Consider the following 18,851-nt stretch of genomic DNA (forward strand, 5'->3'; position numbering starts at 1 on the left):
AGAAATGTAATTGTGTTGCATACCTAAAATGTACCAATAAAAGAATTTAAGAAAAAAAATAAAGTTAGACCCTTAACACACCATATGTAAAAATTAACTCAAAATAGATCAAAGGCCTTTTTAAGAACTAAACTATAAAATTCTTAGAAGAAAACATGGCGGGGGGTGACAATGGCTTCGGCTTTTGGCAAAAGCACAAGTAACAAAAAGAAAAAATAAATAAATTAGAATACATCAAAATTTTAAACTTTTCTTGCAATACTGGAGATGGAGCCCAGGGCCTCTCACATGCTACATCCTCCAAGCTATATTCCCACCCACCACTTCCTCTTGAGACAGGGTCTTTCCAAGTTGCCCATGCTGGCCTGAAATTTGCAATCCTCCTAACTCAGCCTCCTAAATAGCTGGGATTGCAAGAATGCACCACCATATTCAGCAAATTTAAAACTTTTATTGATCAAAGGACACTAGCAACAAAGTGAAAAGATAACCTATAAAACAGGAAAATATATTTACAAATCATATAACTTATGAGGGGTAATATGCAGAATATATAAAGAACTCCTATGACACAACCAAAGAACAAAACAACAACAACAAAAAAATGTAATGAAAAAATGAACAAAAGACTTAAATAAAAATTTGTGATGGTTAAGCTTAATTGTCAATTTCATTAGCTTGAGAAGTGCCTATGGGGTTAGTACACTTCTGGGTATGACTAGGTGGGTCATGGAGGTATGACCATGACCATCTGGTACCTCGCCCCTTCCTCTCGGGTATTCTTCTGCTATACTTCCCAGCTGCCATGAACTAAGGAACTCTTTTCTACCATGAATTTCTGCCGAGATGTTCCTGCCTTATAGTCAGCTGACGATGGACTAAATCCTCTGAACCTATAAGGCAAATTAACCATTTCTTTCTTTAAGTTGTGAGTGTAAGGGATTTGATCCCAGCAATGGGACAGCTAATATAAAAAAATTGGTCCCAAGGGAAATGGAATCATTGCTGTGACTATACCTGACCATGTGGCACAGAAGCCTTTGGAACTGGTTTGTGAGAAGAGTTTGGAAAGATTTTAGAGGCAGGATAGAGAAGCCCTAAAATGCTGAAACTAGAGCCTAATAATGGGTGATTCTGGCCAGAGCTCAGATCAGAATGCTGATAAGAAGCACACAGTCAAGGCTAACCTCAGGATGTGTCAGTTCAGAACAAGTATGCTCTTCTGGAAGTTAAACTAGAGGCCATATGTGTTACACTCTGGCAAAGAAAAAAAACTGTCTACATATTGCCTGTGTCCTGAGACTGGGGGAGTCTGAGATTAAGGCAGATTAATGTGAAATAATTGATCTGGTGGAGGAAAGTTCAAGGCAGCCCAACATTCAGATTGTGGTATGGGTAATGCTGGTTCTTTTAGCCAGATTTACAGTGAGAACAGGGGCAAAAAGAAGGGCAGAACAAATTAAATCTTCACCCTGAAAGAATGATGCATAAAGTTCTTGGCCCAAGGAGGTGTTGTTGCTGAAAAGAATAATAGCATTAAAAAGAAATGAAGTACTTTGTATGGGAACAAGAAAAAAGATGCCTTCAGAGCATCTCAGGAATCATCAAGACTGCATCTACTGTGGCAAATGAGTGTAAAAGTAACACCTTTTCATTTAAAAAGATAGTTCCTGGAACCCCTGCTAAAGGGAATAGGTCCTCTGGGATTCATTTTACCACGCTTCATCATCCAGAAAGTCAGATGCCAGTGTAGCCATGGTCCAATGTGGCCTAGGTGCTGTTTCCACTGACAACAGACCTTGGTATCATTCACATGATGCCAGTTTTACTGGATGCAAGAGTTGTGTGGTCAGGAAGGCACCCTCCTACATTTCAAAGGAAGCCCTGGGAGGTCAAGCAAGCAGCACCTGAGATACAGGATGCTATGAGAATGAAGCTAAAGTTATATTGGAGACCTCCCAGGAAGTTGGATTTACCAGGAACATGGAATGTCTGCTGAGGAAAGCTGCAAGCCATGAGTACAGCCAGCCCAAGAGAGGTCATGTGAACTGCAACCAGCAAGTCCATAGGGGTGGAGCTGTCCAGTCCCCCTGGAACTGACATCTCACCAGCATGTTCCCTTGATGCCATATAAGGAGTCACAGGACTTAATCATTGTCTTGCTGGTTTTCAGTCTTGCTTTGGTCCTATTCTTTGCAAGCTCCCTATTTCTCCCTTTTGGGATGGGAATATTTATCCTATGCTGTTCTACCTTGGGATTGTGTGATTTGTTTTTTACTTTTACAGAGCTTGAGAACTGACTGCCTGAATCTCAGAAACTTGTTCTTAGACTTTTGGACAACGTCAGATCTGTTGAGACTTTGGGTAAGGGATTGTTGTGTTTCTGGTTGTAAATGGGATAACTGTATTATGTTAGGCAGAATCAAGAATTTGCTATTGTGTTTATTTGGAGATTAAGTATGGTTTAAGGAGATGTGTTTAGGTGGGATGTGATGATTAAGGTTAGCTGTCAACTTGATTGACTTGGGAGCTGTCTAGGTGGTTAGTAAAGCACATTTCTAGGTGTGTCTGGTTGGGTCATGGAGGCATGGTCTTGGGGTCTATATCTGTTCCCTGGCCCCTTCCCGACTGACACTTTTCACCTACTCTGCTGCCCAGCCACTATGAACTAGGCAGCTTTGCTCCACCATGCTTTTGTGCCATGTTTCTGCCTTGGAACCAGTTTACCATGAACTAAACCCTCTGGAATGGTGAGGCAAATAAACCATTTCCTCTTTTAACCTGTGGGTGTTAGGTATTTCTCCAAAAAGGATATACAAATGGCCAACAAACATATGAAAATATGGCTAATATTACTAAACACTAGGGAAGTGCAAATAAAAACAATGAAATATCATTTCATATCTATCAGGACAGCTATTATTTTACAAAGTAAGTTGTCAAGAGTGTAGAGAAACTGAAACAGTGGTACACAGTTTACAGAAATACAAAATAGTATAAGCATTATGAAAAACAATATGGTAGCTCCTCAACAAATACAAACAGAATTACTATATATAATCTCACAGTTACACTTCTGGATTTATTTCCAAAAGAACTGAAAGCAAAGACTCAAAGAAGTATTTGGGTACCCATGTTAATAGAAGCATTATTTACAAATAGTTAAAAAGGTAGAAGCAACCCAATATGTTCATCAACAGATGAATTAATACAAAAGATGTAGTATACACATACAATGGAATAGTATTCAGTTGTAAAAAGGAAAGAAATTCTAACACATGCTATAACATGGATGAACCTTGAAGATATGCTAAGTCAAACAAGCTGGTCACAAAAAAGACAAATATTGTATAATTTCATTTGTATGAAAATAAAATCAGCAAATTCATAAAGACAGAAAGTAGAATGAGCTGGGCGCAGTTGTACACGCCTGTAATCCCAGTACTCAGGAGGCTGAGACAGGAGGATCACCATGTGAGTTGAGGGTACCCTGGGATACATAGAGAGTCCAAGGCCAGCCTGAACCACACAGTGAGACCCTGTCTCAAGAAGAAAGAAAGCAAGCAAGAAAGAAAGGAAGGAAAGTAATTTTACCAAGGACCAGGAGATAAAGGAAACAGAGTTACTATTTAATGCATAGGAAGTTTCAGTTTGAAAAAATAAAAAATGTTTTAGAGATGGATAATGGTGATGATCGTAGAATAATGTATTTAATGTAAAGGAATTATACACTTAAAATGTCTAAAATGATCAATTTTAATATATATTTTTACAACAATAAAAAGTTGACTGGTCTCACATCCCAACAGAGAAGTATTTTTTAATTTACTGCTCACACTTACTAGGCTTATTAGAAATGTGAGCCATGAAAATGTGTAGGGTTATTCCCTATGATGGTAGCAAATCTGAATTAGAACGTTTTTATCTAATACTTTAAGAATATCTTTACCTAAGAGTACTAATTGCCTTTTCTTTCTTCAATTTTTATTCATACTACTCCAGCAGTACATGAAAACAAAAATTATTTAATAATATATTTTAATTACTATTTAAATCAAAGTAATAGAAAAGAAAGTATTAAAAAATGATCAAATACAATACAAAAATTAATATATCAATATTGATGACTAAGTAGGTAAAACAAAGCTCTAAGTATCAATATCTCCTTACCCTCTCATGAAGAGCTACACAAACTATCTTATCTCATATTTATGTTACTTTTTTCACATTTCACTATCCACTATTGAAGTCTGAAATTATCCAGAAATTTAAAAAGAAAAAAGAAAAACCAGGGCCAGAGATTTAGCTCAGCAGCACCATGCCTGCCTGGCAAAGCGCAAGTGACAGATCCTGAGTTCGATCCCCAGTACTGGGGGAAAAAAAGAAAAAACACTTCACAGAAATTTTACTATTCAGTATTTTAACTATTTATATTCACATGAATTGTGTTAAAAACTCAGTTACATTTTATGAAATCCTTAAAATGGTCAAAAGTCCTAAAATAAAAGGAAAGAAAATGCAAAATGATTAGTTCTATAAATCTTCATGAAATGTATTTTATTATTCATTAATCATGGAATTAAAATTTAGTATTAAATACTATTTTTTACCTGTCTATACCTGCTGCATAAGACAAAACTGCAATTTACCCATATGAAGTTAATCCTGATTAAGAGATACACTACACAGAAAGGCATTTATCATTTAATATACATGCCAGTAAAATAAAAGTCATACCTGAGCAAAAAGGTAAGACATGACAAAATCATCAAGAAGAGGAGCTTCAGTGCCTCGAGATATTCCATACCGATAGGTTCTGTTGCTTCCACTGCAATACCAGTGAGGAAAATAAAATCTACAAGACAATTCAAACATTCCATCAGCCTCCAAAAAGTTTAAATATAAACATATATACATATATATGTGTGTGTATATATATATGGAGGATGTGAGAAGTTCTCAGCCCTCCGGACGGCCTTTTGAAGACAGATTGTCCTGATGTCTGTGGCAAGCCCAGATAGAGAAGTTAAAGATAACTTCAGAAGGCTGTTTGTTATTCCCACAGTGTTCAGACCCTTGAGACTCTCAAATATTTGCTTGGTATAAAAACAGGTAAGAGTAGCTAATTCTTTAGAAGCTTTAAGTAACCAAGATGATTTAGATAAGATGTACTAAGATTAAATGTACACAGATGGTTCTTTAGATGTTTTAGGTACACATGAGTATAACCCGTGGTTAGCTGACTAACATTTTAAACTGTTAATGATTGATGTATCCTACAGAAAAATGTATAAAAGAAGAATACTACCAATAAACCGTGCCTTAACTCCTCGTGGAACTCTGGTCCCCCATGCCCTTCTTTTAATAGGTTTTGTCGGATACTGTCTTCAGGTTCCAGTCTCCCACCAAGGAGACCCTAACATACATACATACATATATATATATATCCACTTTCACCATACTGAAAGATATTATCTCATTATCAGAAAACACAGCTAACAGTGTTAAATACAAGCTGGGGACAAAAGGACATCTAGATAAGACCATAATAACGTAGGTAGGGCCGGGGATTTAGCTCAGTGGTTTCGCCACCTGCTGCGCAAGCGCAAGGACCAGAGTTCGATCCCCAGTACCAAAAAAAACCTACATAATAATGTAGGTAGAAAATACAAAAAATCCCAGTAGAAGTATAAAATCAATAAACAAGTGTAATATATTGGATACTTTGGTGCAGTATATAATGAAGAGTACAGAAGCAATCATAGGAAACTGAAAAATGTAGAAATAAAATATTAACAAAAAGTAAACATAATTTTTTAATCCAGTAACAAAAGATACCTGAAAATGCTAATTTGGTGAACAAATAAATAACTGCTTCTGGCTTCAGAAAAAACATGGAGTTAAAAAAACTGTCCTTCAATGAAAAGAAAAGGTTATTCTCAGTTGATTTTTTTTTTAGTAACAGCTTTATTCCATGTCATGAAGTTCACCCATTCAATGTATTCAATTTGGTCTTTTGTAGAATATCATTATCATATAATTTTAGAACAATTTCATTCTGCCTAAAAGAATCTCCATACTGATAAGCAATTACAGCCAGAAAACCCTTATTTATTCCCCGATTGAAAGTTACTGCTAATCTATCTTCATAAATTTGTGTACTCTGGATATATTTTATACCTCAAATAGCTTCTCAGGGGCTGGGGATTTAGTTCAGTGGCATCGTGCCTGCCTTGCAAGCACAAGGTCCTGAGTTCAATCCCCGGTACCTCAAAAAAAAAAGAGAGAGCATATCAAATAGCTTCTCATTTAGCATGTTTTCAAGGCTGATCCACAAAAAAGATATATCAGTAATTTAGTCCTTTGCATTGCTGAGTATTTTATTGTATTGACATACCACATTTTACTTATCCACTCAACACATGATAAGCCATTTGAGTTTTGTTTTTTTTGTTTTTGCTAATGCAAATAATGCTGCTGTGAACAGTCACATACAAAAGTTTATGGATATATATTTCTTTGACATATATACCTAGGAATTAAATTGCTGAGTAATATGGTAACATCATATTAATCTTTTTAAAGAATGGCCAAGGACCAGGGATTTAGCTCAGTGGCACAGTGCCTGCCTGGCAACCATGAGGTCCTGAGTTTGATCTCCAGTACAAAAAAAAAAAAAAAGAATGGCTAAATTGTCTTCCAAAGTGGCTGTACCATTTCTGAGCAGCAATCTCAATTAGTACAAATCCTTCACAACATATGTTATTGTCTATCTTTTTTCCATCTTAGTAGATCAATTGTTATATCCCATTGTAGTTTTAACTTACATTTCTCTAATGATCAGTGATTTTGAACACCTTTTCACATGCTTATTAGATATTTGTATATCTTCTTTAGAGAAACGTCTATTCAAGTCTTTTACCTCTTTTTTCATTGGATTGTCATACAGTTGGTTGACTTGTAAGACTTCTTTGTATATTCTACATGTAAGAACTTTATCAGATATATGATTTACAGACTTTCTTCCATTTTGTAAGCTGTCATTTCTCTAGACAGTGTCCTTTATTACACAGATTTTTTTAATTTTGTAAAATCTCAACTTATCTATTTTTCTTTTTCACTTCAGCTTGTGGTCTCATACCCAAGAAACCACTGCCTAACCTAAGTACCCAAAGACCTACTCTCATGTTTCTATGCCTTCTGCCTGTAGCTTGTCTCCCTTAAGTATGCCAATTATGTGGACATTTGGTTTTTTAATGGTGCTCCAAACGTCTTGTCCTGTTCATTCTTTTGTATGTTTTATTTTTATCAAACATAATACTTTATCAATCTTGTCTTCAAGCTCTGGTATTCTTTCTTCCACTTGATCTAGTGTGTTGATGAGGCTTTCAACTGAGTTTTTAAAATCTGATTTACCACGTTTTTCATTTTCAAGATTTCTGTTTGGTTCTTTTTTAAAGTCTCTATCACTTTATTGATTTTCTCATTCATATCCTCCATTGTCTGCCTCAATGCACTCAACTGTTTATCTGCATTCTCTTGGAATCCAGTTTTTTACAAAATCATTCTTTTGAATTCTTTACCTGGCAATTCATTCATTTCAATACCTTTGGAATCTATTACTATAAAATTAGGAACTTTAGTCAGTGTCTTATTGCCTTGTTTTCATATTTCTTGTGTATCTGTATAGAGATTTAACCATCTGTTGAGACAGATATCTATTCCACTATTTTGTGACAGTCTTCTCAGTAAGTGGCCTTCACCATGCATCTTGAGGTACCAGTTTGTTGTATATAGTTGAGTCTAATTTCACCTGGAGTTTGTAGTATAATCTATGACTTTTTTGGCTGATTAGTGAGTTCTTTTTTTTTTTTTGGTACTGGGGATTGAACTCAGGACCTTGCACTTTCGAGGCAGGCGTCACGATTAGTGAGTTCTGACACAATGTATACCCCATTGGAGCCTGAGGAACCCACTTTTTCTGTACAGCTCACACAAATGGGATCTTCTGGTAACTCAGGCAGGTGTGATATAGCATAATATGTGGGATATAACCTCTCTAGCTACTCCTGTTTTGGAGTGGAAGTACCCATCAGGTGGTGGGGACTGCCAAGGGCACTGGTGATACTAGGTATGTTATTTTAAAACAATTCGGATACTGTCTGTGCCAAACATGATGAAAGGCCTGAAGGTTTTATTCCATTTAGACAATGGTGTGGTTCCTGATGTCTCACGTGGATAGGCTGAGGCCAGGATCATAGTTCTTTCTTTGTGCACTCATATCCATTTGTCAGTTGTGTGCAATCTGATAGGGTATGGAAGTGACCAACGCTGAGTGCACTAGTATGAGCCACAACAATTGTGTTCTTTCTGCTGTTGCCGTGGGGGTGACTGTCCAGGAGCAGGGCATCAGACCCCCTTCCCTATGCTCATTTGGGGAGAGGCTACTGGCTGGGCATTCTGTGTCTCTATTCTTTAAAGTGAACTCTTGCCAAAGTATGAGTGGGATTAGTTAGTGAGGAGCTATGTGCAGTTCCTCTCAATTGAGCAGGAATGCAGGTCAGCAGCATTCAACCTGCACAAAGTCCTACACTCCATCCCTGGTCCCACAACAAAAAAGATTAATAAAACCATAAAACCAATAACAACAGAAGAACAAAAGGGAAAAAGTATAGAATAAAATAAAAAGATAAAACCAGGTATCATGGTAAATGCCTATAATCCCAGCTACTGAGGAGGCTGAGGCAGGAAGATTACAAGTTCAAGGTCAGCCTAGGCAATTTAGGGAGACCCAGGCTCAAAATAGAATGTTTTAAAGAGGTAAAAAGACAGAGCTCAGTGGTAGAATACTTGCCTAAGTATGCATGAGATCCTGGTTCGATTCCCAGTACTGGGGTGGGGGGTGGGGGATGAAAAAAGTAAAAATAAAAAAAAATTTAAATTAAAATTAAAAGACAAAAGTAAAAAGAGGGAAAAGAAAGAAAAAATTAAAAAGAAAAAAGTATAAATAAAAAACAAAAAATTTCTTCCCTGCTGAAGTATTCAAATCAATGCCAATCAAAGCTTCTCTCCAGGACTCATTAGGCTGTGTATTTGGTGGAGAAAGAGGAAACAGGGATTATTCAACTCTCAGGTTTTCATGTTATGGTGCCCTCCAGGTGACTAGTGGAATGATTTGTGACTGAAGACAGTTGAGACCCCTCAGCTGCTTTGCACGTAGAAGGTGTAGCATAGAATGCACTTGGCAGGTACCGATTCTCCAGTAGCTTTTTAGGCTTTGCACTCTGAGGGCTCAGCAAATACTGGATCTGCAAGGTGTCCCCAGATATCCACACAGGTAGAGAGAAGCAATGCAGCTGAGAGGATCTGGGTTGGGTGAGATGGGACAATGGGTTCTACACAACCCCATTGCCCACAATCCTGCTGCCCCCACAAACAAGGCTCCTGTGTGGACTGGGGGCTTCTGTCAGAGTCTTCTGCAGGAGCCAAACTGACTCACAAAGCATCCATCCACTAAGCCTGTGCAGTGAAACTACCATGGGGCCCCGGGGCCCAGAGTCACAAAAATGCAGGGACCTCCGATCTTCAGAGCAGTAAGCTCAAACGACAGAACCTTCCTCAGAATGGCTCCAAATCACAGTGTGGTAAAAATGTACTAGGAAGTGCAGAGAACTTCTCTAAAGCCACCTTGCAATTCAGTTTCCAGGTCTCTTATCTGTTTAGACTTTCTCCCTGCAAGATACTGAATTCTGCCCTATTGCTTGCTGTGATCTCCCTTCTTTTACCTATACACCCTCCAAGGGGGAATACCTCCTTCATCCCTCCATGTTGCATCCCCCACAGTGCTGGGGCGCTCTATGTCTCTCACTAGTCCATTATTCAGAATCCCTGTGTTTCTCAGGTCTCCTTCTCTGTTATTAAACTCCAATTCGTATCGCCTCCCACCTCAACAAACAGCTATACACCTTTTGATTTTGGTTCTAACTCATGGAAAAGCAGGTAAATGCTGCGTGCCTCTAATCCATCATCTTGAATCCTCCTTCTCATTTTCTGGTATGAAGCTTTCTAAATTCTTTATTTTCAACCCATTGGTGTCTTTCAATATAAAATACAACTCTTACAGACAGCATGTATTTGAATGTTTTTATACATTCTGTCTTATGTGTTTCTTCGTTTGTGACAAGGTCTTGCTAAATAGTTTAGACTGGTTTTGAATTCTCTATGTAACCCAGTCTGTCCTCAAACTTGTGGTGATCCACTTGCCTCAGCCTCTTGAGGGCTGGGATTATAGGCATACACTGCCATGCCTGGCATTCCTTCTGTCCTCTGAGTGTTTAACCCATTGTTACTTAAGGAAATTATTGTTAAGGTCAGATTTATGTCTATCATTGTGCTACTTCTCTTCTACACAGCTTGTTTTTGTTGTTGTTGTTCATCTAGTCCTCCATTACTGATTTGTTTTGTGTTAAAAATATTTTCTGGGGCCAGGGATAGCTCAGTGGTGGTGCCTCCACCTGCCTCACAAGCACAAGGTCCTGAGTTCAATCTCCGATACTAAAAAATATATATTTTCTATTCTATAATTTTAAGTCCTTTGTTGTTTATTTTGCTATATATTTTTGAGTTATTAGAAGTTGCCCTAAGGATTACAATGAACAATGTAAAATAATCTAGTTTTTATTAACTCCACATTAATTACATCAATATACAAAAACTTCATCCATGCTCTTTGTACTACCATCATGTAAATTATATTTTTATACACCATAAACCCTATTATGTTTTATTACCTCATGTTAATGTTACATAATGGCAGGGTTCGCTTTGGGAAGTTGGTTCACATATTTAACATATCTTAAGTCAATTTTAATCCCAACATTGCCCCATGATCTCCTTCCCCTTCTCCAAAAGTCTATTCCAGGTTTCCTGTCATCTCTCCTTTCATGTTATTTATTAACTTGTGTAATTTTATGTTTCTCATATAAGAGAAAATGTAATATTTAACTTTTTCTGAGTATCGCTAATTTCACTTAAGATGATAGTTCCTAGTTCCATCCATTTTCCTAAAAATTACATGATTTCATTCTTCTTTATGGCTAATTCCACTGTGAATATATACTGTATTTTCTTTATCCACTCATCAACCTTCAACAGTTTTAAATTATTGCTCTTTCATGTTGCTTTGATGTAACTCCTACATATGTACCAAAGGAAATGAAGAATAGCCTATAAACAACCGACAAGTGAGTTTTTTTATTATAAAATCTTTTGGACAGTTTCTGGATAGACTTCTCTTGGAACTTCTGGTTATAGGTAACTTTTGATATATGCCCTTTTAGCTTTAGAACAGAAAGAACTCATTTCTACTATAATTTGGTATGAGAAATAATTTTTAATTCTTAAGTAGAAATTAGCAAACTGGCTCACAGGTCAAATCTGGCCCACTGTCAGTTTTAGTAAATAAAATTTCACTGGGATACAGCCATGCCCACTCAATTACATATTATCTATGGCTTCTTTTATACCACCATAACAAAGTTGAATAGTTAAAATAGAAACAGCACAAGCAAAAAAGCCTAAAATATTTACTATCTGTTCCTTTTTTTAAAAAAGTGCTGACCTTGGAACATGCATTTTAAGATATATTTGCTGATTCTGTAAGATATAGTAAATACAGAAAATGATAAGGAAAATATACTTAATATATTGATACCTCATCAATCCCATATAGCATACTAGCAAGCTTCTTTAAATAATACAAATATGTAGTTTTAAAATCTGAAGAGAGGAACCAGGGATTTAGCTCAGTGGTTCTGGCGCCTGCCTCACAAGCGCAAGGTCCTGAGTTCGATTCCCAGTACCAAAAAAAAAAAATTTCTGAAGAGGGTTAGGAATGTGGCTCAATGACAGAGTGCTTGTCTTGCACACATGAAGCCCTAGTCAGTTCAGTCCCCAAAACTGTAAAAAACGAAAGAAAAAAAACTATATAAAAGTCTTAATTTTGGATAGTTTTAATCCTAGATACTTTTTTGCTATTAGTTTGTATTTTAAATTACCTCTTTTCTGTTTGCTGGTGGTATATAGAAACCAGTAATACTTTAAAATACTGATAACAGAGATCTAGCACCCTATTAATTTTGTTCATATTTTGTACATTTAGAATTATATTGCTTCTTTGTTCTCAGCCCTTAAACATTTTGGTTATTTTTCTTGTCTTGCTATACTGCCTAGAATCCCACTGAAGTGCTGAAGTCATGTAGTGATAGTGGACACCGCATCTTTGTCTTTTTGTCTTGTTCTTTTTTTCTTTGGTACTGGGAATTGAATACAGGACTCACACTACCTACATCCCCAGCCTCCCTTCCTTTTTGTTTGTTGCTGTTGGTGACTGCTGTTGTTTAGAGACAGGGTCTCACTAAATCTCTAAATTGCCTGGGCTAGGTTCAAATTTTCTATTTTTCTGCCTTAGCCTCTCAGAGTGCTGGTGGAATGAGCCATGGCACCCAGCTTTATCGTTCTCCATTTTAGAGACTGATGTTAACATTTTACCAGAAAAAATAATATTTGGCTCTGGTAGATACTCTATCATATTAAAGATGTCTCTTTTCAATCTTAATGTTTTCCTTTCCTTTCCTTTTCCTTTGTTTTAATAATCATGAATTATTCTATATTGTTTTTACTGTCTCTCTGTAAGAGGTCTATTCCATAAGAGCCACCTATAATCTAAAAATCACCAGAAAATCTTGAGAAATAGCATGTGAAAAAAAAAAAAGAGAAATAGCATGTGACAAAAGAATTGCAAATATTATAAAATTACTTTTCACAGAGGTTGCATATTATTAGATTTTTCAACAGCTTATTAATCATGAGAGATTGTAGGCTTCACAGTTACAAGTATTCGTTGTTTTCATACCTAATGAAACTAAGCTTTTGTTTTTCCCAAAGGTCATTAACTCTTCATTCTTTTGTGAAATAACTCACCATGTATTTTTAATTTTAGATTTGTAAGAATAATCTTTTATTTGACTTGTTGAAACTATCTTTAATGTTTGCCTTTTAAGTTTATTTTAACCTTCAGAAGTTTAAAACTTTTTATAGTGAATAGCAATTAGACCTATATTCTTTCTCTATTTCTGATGCTTAAATCCTATTTTCCCATGGAACTCATATGTGTTCAATTCCAATTCAGATTTTTAAAATTTGTTTGTTTTTCCTGTACTAAAAACTGAACCCAGAGTCCACAACTGTGCTACATCCTCAGTCATTTTTTTTTTTTTTATTTTGAGATAGGGTCTGTCTTTATCACTAAGTTGCCAAGGTTGGGCTCAAACTTGGGATCCTCCTGTCTCTCAGCATCCCAGAGTGCTGAGATTACAGACATATGAAACCATATCCAGCTCCAATTCAGGTTTTTATGGTATGATTTTTTTTTACATTCCTATTTATATACCAACCTACTCTTTAATCAACCTAAAATTTATTCTGGAAAAAATATAAAAAATAAAAATTAAAAAAATTTATTGATATACATTTTTAAGTAAGAAGGTAGAAAGTTACCCAAACAGCTAACCACCTATCCTGCTACCATTTTGGTTTTTTTAGTACCAGGGACTGAACTTGGGAAATTCCTGACCCTGCTATTATTTATTGATCAATCCTTTTTCCTTCTCCCTGACATAAAACATTTAATATTTGTTATGATTATGAACTTAACTATATATTAATAACAGATACTATCTTAAGAGTTTCACAAGTGACAATATCTGACAGAATATTTTACAATTGCCAAACATATCTTTTTTCTCATGACCATTCCATTTAATTAGTAATTTTAGATTAACTCTAATAATTTGATAAATTTTCCAAAATGACTTTGTTGAAATTTAACTGGATTAGTGTTAATCCTATATTTTGATAAAAAGCCATATCCTTCTAGTATTCCATCTTTCCCATCCAGTACAGTGGCATTCCCCACCTGTGGGTTCTGCATTTATAGATTCAACTAACTACAGATGGAAAGTATTTGGAAAAAAAAAAAGCACCTCTATATTGAACATGAATGTATTTCTAGTCATTGTTCTTCATACAACACAGTACAACAACCAGTTACGTAGCATTTACTTTGTATTAGATATTATAAATAACCTGGAGATAATTTAAATTATGTAAGAGGATGTCCATAGGTTATATGCAATACTCTGCCATTTTATATAAGAGAATTGAGTATCTATGGATTACGATATCCAAGGGGAATGCTGGAACCAGTATCCCATAAATACTGTGGAATACCTGTATTATGGTCTCATTCTTCATATTTTTTTAAACAAATTGGTAGTTTTCCTGTACTGTCTCAATCTATTGTCATGTCATAATAATAATTAAGGTTATTCCTGAATAGTTAAGGTTTTTGTAGCTATTTTAATAGGATCTTTATTATGTGAAATTGGGTGATTAATGTACAAGATTGCCATTTTTACAAGTCTGTTGTTTACTGAACTTTTACTAATTTTGTCTTTTCAATAATAACATCAAAAATCATCTGTTAAACTCAGTGAAAATCATACCTTAGAAATCAGAAAGTTCAAACACAGCTAACTACATATTTTTATATAGAATAGGGGGAAGGAAAGATGCAATGCAACACTAAACTTTACTAAGAAAGAGCCCAAGTGACAGACACAATGCTAAATACTATACATACATTACCTCTTTAATGAGGTAAACATAAGGTGATTAAAAGGCAATCTTATGAAGCAAACTAGGTCTGGGTTTGAACTGTCATCTCCTAGCTTTAAGACCATAAATAAACATTAAGTAATATACCAAAGTATCAGATTCTTTAACACAGCACTTATTTTTTTATTAATGTATGTTCACAATACATAATACTATAGATACATTCATCTTAGGGAACTGGTACAGATACATATCCCATCTTGAATTTGTGATGAAAATTAAATTGTATATACATATGTAAATAAAAACTTGGAAAATTACAGCTATTGGTGAGATACAAATTGAGTTTACTTCTTTCTTCCTTTTGAGAATAAAAATACTTCTGAATTTCTCTAAATAGGCATTATACATTGCCATAAATTGACTAAAAATCAATTTAAAATTTTAAGGTTGTAAGCAAACATTGGTAAAAATCTTACTTTCCATTTTTTCAACTTTTTAAAAAAGTTATTTATGAAGATATGTGAGATTGCATTTTATTGTACAAAACATCAAATTTCCTGGGAAATTAGCAGTATCATAAACATTTAAGATTTTACTATTAGAGGCCATTCTCACACCCTCCTTTAAATGTTTTTAAATATAATGACAAATGAAAAAGTAATACCCAACCAGAACAAAACACTGTAACTATCAAATTATATAGTTTATAATATCTCCTACTTTATTCCTTTTCTAATAAGTAAGTCACTTTATGTAAGTACCTTATTCTGTAGAGTACATTATGCCTGGATGACTCATCTATATGGAAGACATGATTGGGTGGATACCAGATCCTTTCTGTTTCACTCATTAAAGCAAACATATTATGATACACAGGTGTGATACCTATAAAGAAAGCAGAAAAAGAAATGATTCTAACAGTTAACTGAGTGTTTACATAACATCTACAATTTGTATTGGACGGAAGTTAAACATGGAAAAAATGCAGTAGCAATAGAAATCTTCTCGTACAACACCATTGAAAACTGAGTTTTTAATCAAATATCTTTTTTCCCTATGCTTGAAAATATGGTGGGGGGGGTCCTTTCCTGAAGATTTAAAACAAAAAAGTTTTATCCAGTATTTTAATTGTTCTCTGCAGAAAGGTAGATTCAAACTTTCAAGTTTCTCTTAACTGAAGACTTGCAAGTTCTTGTGTGTGTGTGTGTGTATGTATATTTTGATTAATACTGAAGTTATAAAATTACTAAAATATTTATAAGTCATTGGATATTTTTTAAAGAACAATGAAGCAGTTTCACTTTAAAATAAAAAGTTTTACATAATGCCTTTTTGCACTACTTAAACTTACAATGAAAAAAATTTTAGGGCCAGGATTTAGCTCAGTGGCACCACACCTGCCTTGCAACTGCAAGGTCCCGAGTTTGATCCCCATTACGACACACACACACACAAAAATTTAAATATCAACTTAAAATGTGCAGGGTATGATGATTTTCAGGTATTTCAGAAGACATAAAAGATTGAAGGATATTGAACAAAACATTCACATACACACATACACACAAATGCACACAACAATCCTCCAGAATACAAGTCTTTACAAATCCCAAAATATAATCATACATGTTTTGTAGTCACACTTCAATTAAATCAGACACAAATATGTAAAAAATGAATCCTTTATATTTGAAACATAAACTTCACAAAAAGTATTTTTATTCTAATACTTTTTCATATAGAAATGAAAAAAACTTCATACTGACAACGGAGATTTAAATTCTGAATTTAAACTATTAACAACTGTCTATAGATATGTAATAATTTCAGCAAATTATACATAAAAACATTGTCCTTACATTCATTCTTTTATTTATAAATACTTCTAAATATTTCACAAGGTCAAGGAAAAAATATAACAAAAAGTAATGCACATTTAGAATGAATGATTCACAAATAACAAGTATTAAAAATTGTAGAATAGGGCCAGGGATTTAGCTCAGTGGTTCCGCCACCTGCCTGGCAAGCACGAGGACTCAAGTTCGATCCCTGGTACCCAAAAAAAAAAAAAAAAGTTGTAGGATACAACTACGGTGATATTTGAGAGGGGAAAACTATAGTATACTCTGCTTAAATTAGAAAATATACAGACACAGAATGATCTAAGTATCTAACTCAATACATTAGAAAACAGTAATCCCAAAGAAAGTTGAAAGAATATATAATAAAAGAGAATAAAGATTCAATAAAGAGAATCAACAAAAGATGATTCTATGCAATGAGCAACACAATAAGCAAGCCTTTGTCAAGTCTGAAAAAGAATAAAAAGAGGCACAAGCACTATGATGAGGGCGGAGGGAATCAGTAGGCTGATTGAAGCCAGGGCCTGTGCACTGAGCTACTTCCTCAGCCCTTTTTATTCTTTTTATTTTGAAACAAAGTCTTGCTAAGTTGCCTAGTCTAGGCTCAAACTTGTGGTTCTCCTGCCTCAGCCTACCAAACTGTGGGATTAGAGGTGTGTATTACCATACCTGGCTACATTATGTAGTTTTAAAAAACATAATTATGAGATTATAAAGGTAAAAAGAGTACTAGAACAACATAATGCCAATAAATTTGAAAACTGGTGGACAAACAATTTTCAGAAAAACATAGCTTTAAAAACGTTTCAAAAATAAAATAAATTTAATGGAACTATAATCATTAAAGATACAGAATATATTCTTAAAAACAGAGAAGAAAGAAAGAAGAGGAAAAAAGCATAAGAAAAAGAGAAAGCAGAGGCACACTGGCTGCCAGTCTGGCCTTGCGATCAGACGCGGGTAGCTGCACCCTGCTCCTTCCAGCTTGCCCCACCCACTTGCATCCAGGAGACCCTGAGGTCACCCCCCCCCCAGCCCCACAAGCCCACGGGCCACAGGCTTGGCCACATGGGTGCCTGTAACAACAGCTCCCCCCCCCCCCAGACCTCTGGCCTCTTGGCTGTGCAGCTACCTGGTTCCACACTACAGAGGCACAGGGGAACATAAAGGCCATTGTCCTGAGTTGCAGAGGTGAATAGCAGAGAGAGGGCCTCTTTCAGGCTCCCTGATGAAAACTGAAGCCCACTGGAAAAGTGAAGAGAATCTTTGCAATATAGGCACACCAGACCACCGTACTCGATAAGTTGGAGGGACCATCACCTCCCATTTGATCCTGGACTATTTTCAGGGGAAAGACAGCTGGAACCTGTAGTAGAGCCTTGCAGAGTTCTCCCCTGTGGGAGGACGGGGAGCTCAATTTGGGACTTGCGGCCAAAAGTCTGTCTGAATCTCAGGGGCCAGTGACTGGCTTACTGGGAATCACTGACTTATAACTGACAGCACCAAAAACAAAAATGAAAAGACATTTAAGCAAGTCACAAACCCAGGCTTCCACCCAACAAAAGGAAATTTCTGGGGAAAGCGAGATGGAAAAGTCTGATAATCAACCACCTGGACACCCTGAACTGATAGCACAGGAAGTGACAAAACAGATGAATGAGGCTCTAGAAAAATTCAAAGCACAAATAATCTCCCAGATAACTACAGAGATGGTGAGTAGAGTGAAAAACATAATTAGAGGCTCTAGAATAGAAACAAATAAAAAAATAGATTCATTCAGAAAATGCTGGAAGCCATGAATGCCCAGCATAAGAAAGAAATAGAAACCATGATCGCCCAACATAAGAAAGAAATGGAATCCATGAAACAGATTCAAACAGATATTCAGGAGATTAAAAACTCCACTGAAAGCATGCAGAGCAGATTGAGGGCATCTGAAGATAGAATATCAGATACAGAAGACAGGATTGTGGTTAAGGACCATGAAAACAGACATTTCCTCAAAATAGTAAGGGACCACGAGAAATCAATCCAGCAGCTGCTAGATGATGCAAAGAAGACTAACGTAAGACTGATAGGAGTCCAAGAAAAAACAGGAGAAAATACAATTGACATTAAAAAACTGTTCACAGAAATAATAGTAGAAAACTTCCCAACATAGGTAGAGGAACTCCAATTAGACATGATCAAAAAAAATCTACACCTAGAAACATAATAATTAAGATCCCAGAAACCCAACAAAAGAACAAAAACCTATAGGCAGTTAGAGAAAAGAAACAAATCACCTATAAAGGAAAGCCTATCAGAATT

General features: G+C 35.6%; 1 protein-coding gene across 6 annotated transcripts in view; it reads right to left on the reverse strand.

Moving 5' to 3' along the window:
• Window positions 1–18,851, reverse strand: part of Jak2 (Janus kinase 2) — a 182,013-nt gene that overhangs the window by 64,319 nt on the left and 98,843 nt on the right. For all 6 annotated transcript variants that reach the window (XM_087183475.1, XM_013069696.3, XM_013069695.3 and 3 more), the window contains 2 exons: window positions 15,441–15,564; window positions 4,738–4,855 (listed from right to left, as the gene is read on the reverse strand). In XM_087183475.1, coding sequence (XP_087039601.1) covers window positions 4,738–4,855; window positions 15,441–15,564 — 242 coding nt within the window. The remainder of the gene's footprint in view (window positions 1–4,737; window positions 4,856–15,440; window positions 15,565–18,851) is intronic.

Source organism: Heterocephalus glaber, unplaced genomic scaffold, assembly GCF_053883595.1.
Source record: "Heterocephalus glaber isolate CG9 unplaced genomic scaffold, H.glaber_assembly_v1.0 deba00001481, whole genome shotgun sequence".
In the NCBI taxonomy this organism is placed as follows: domain Eukaryota; kingdom Metazoa; phylum Chordata; class Mammalia; order Rodentia; family Bathyergidae; genus Heterocephalus; species Heterocephalus glaber.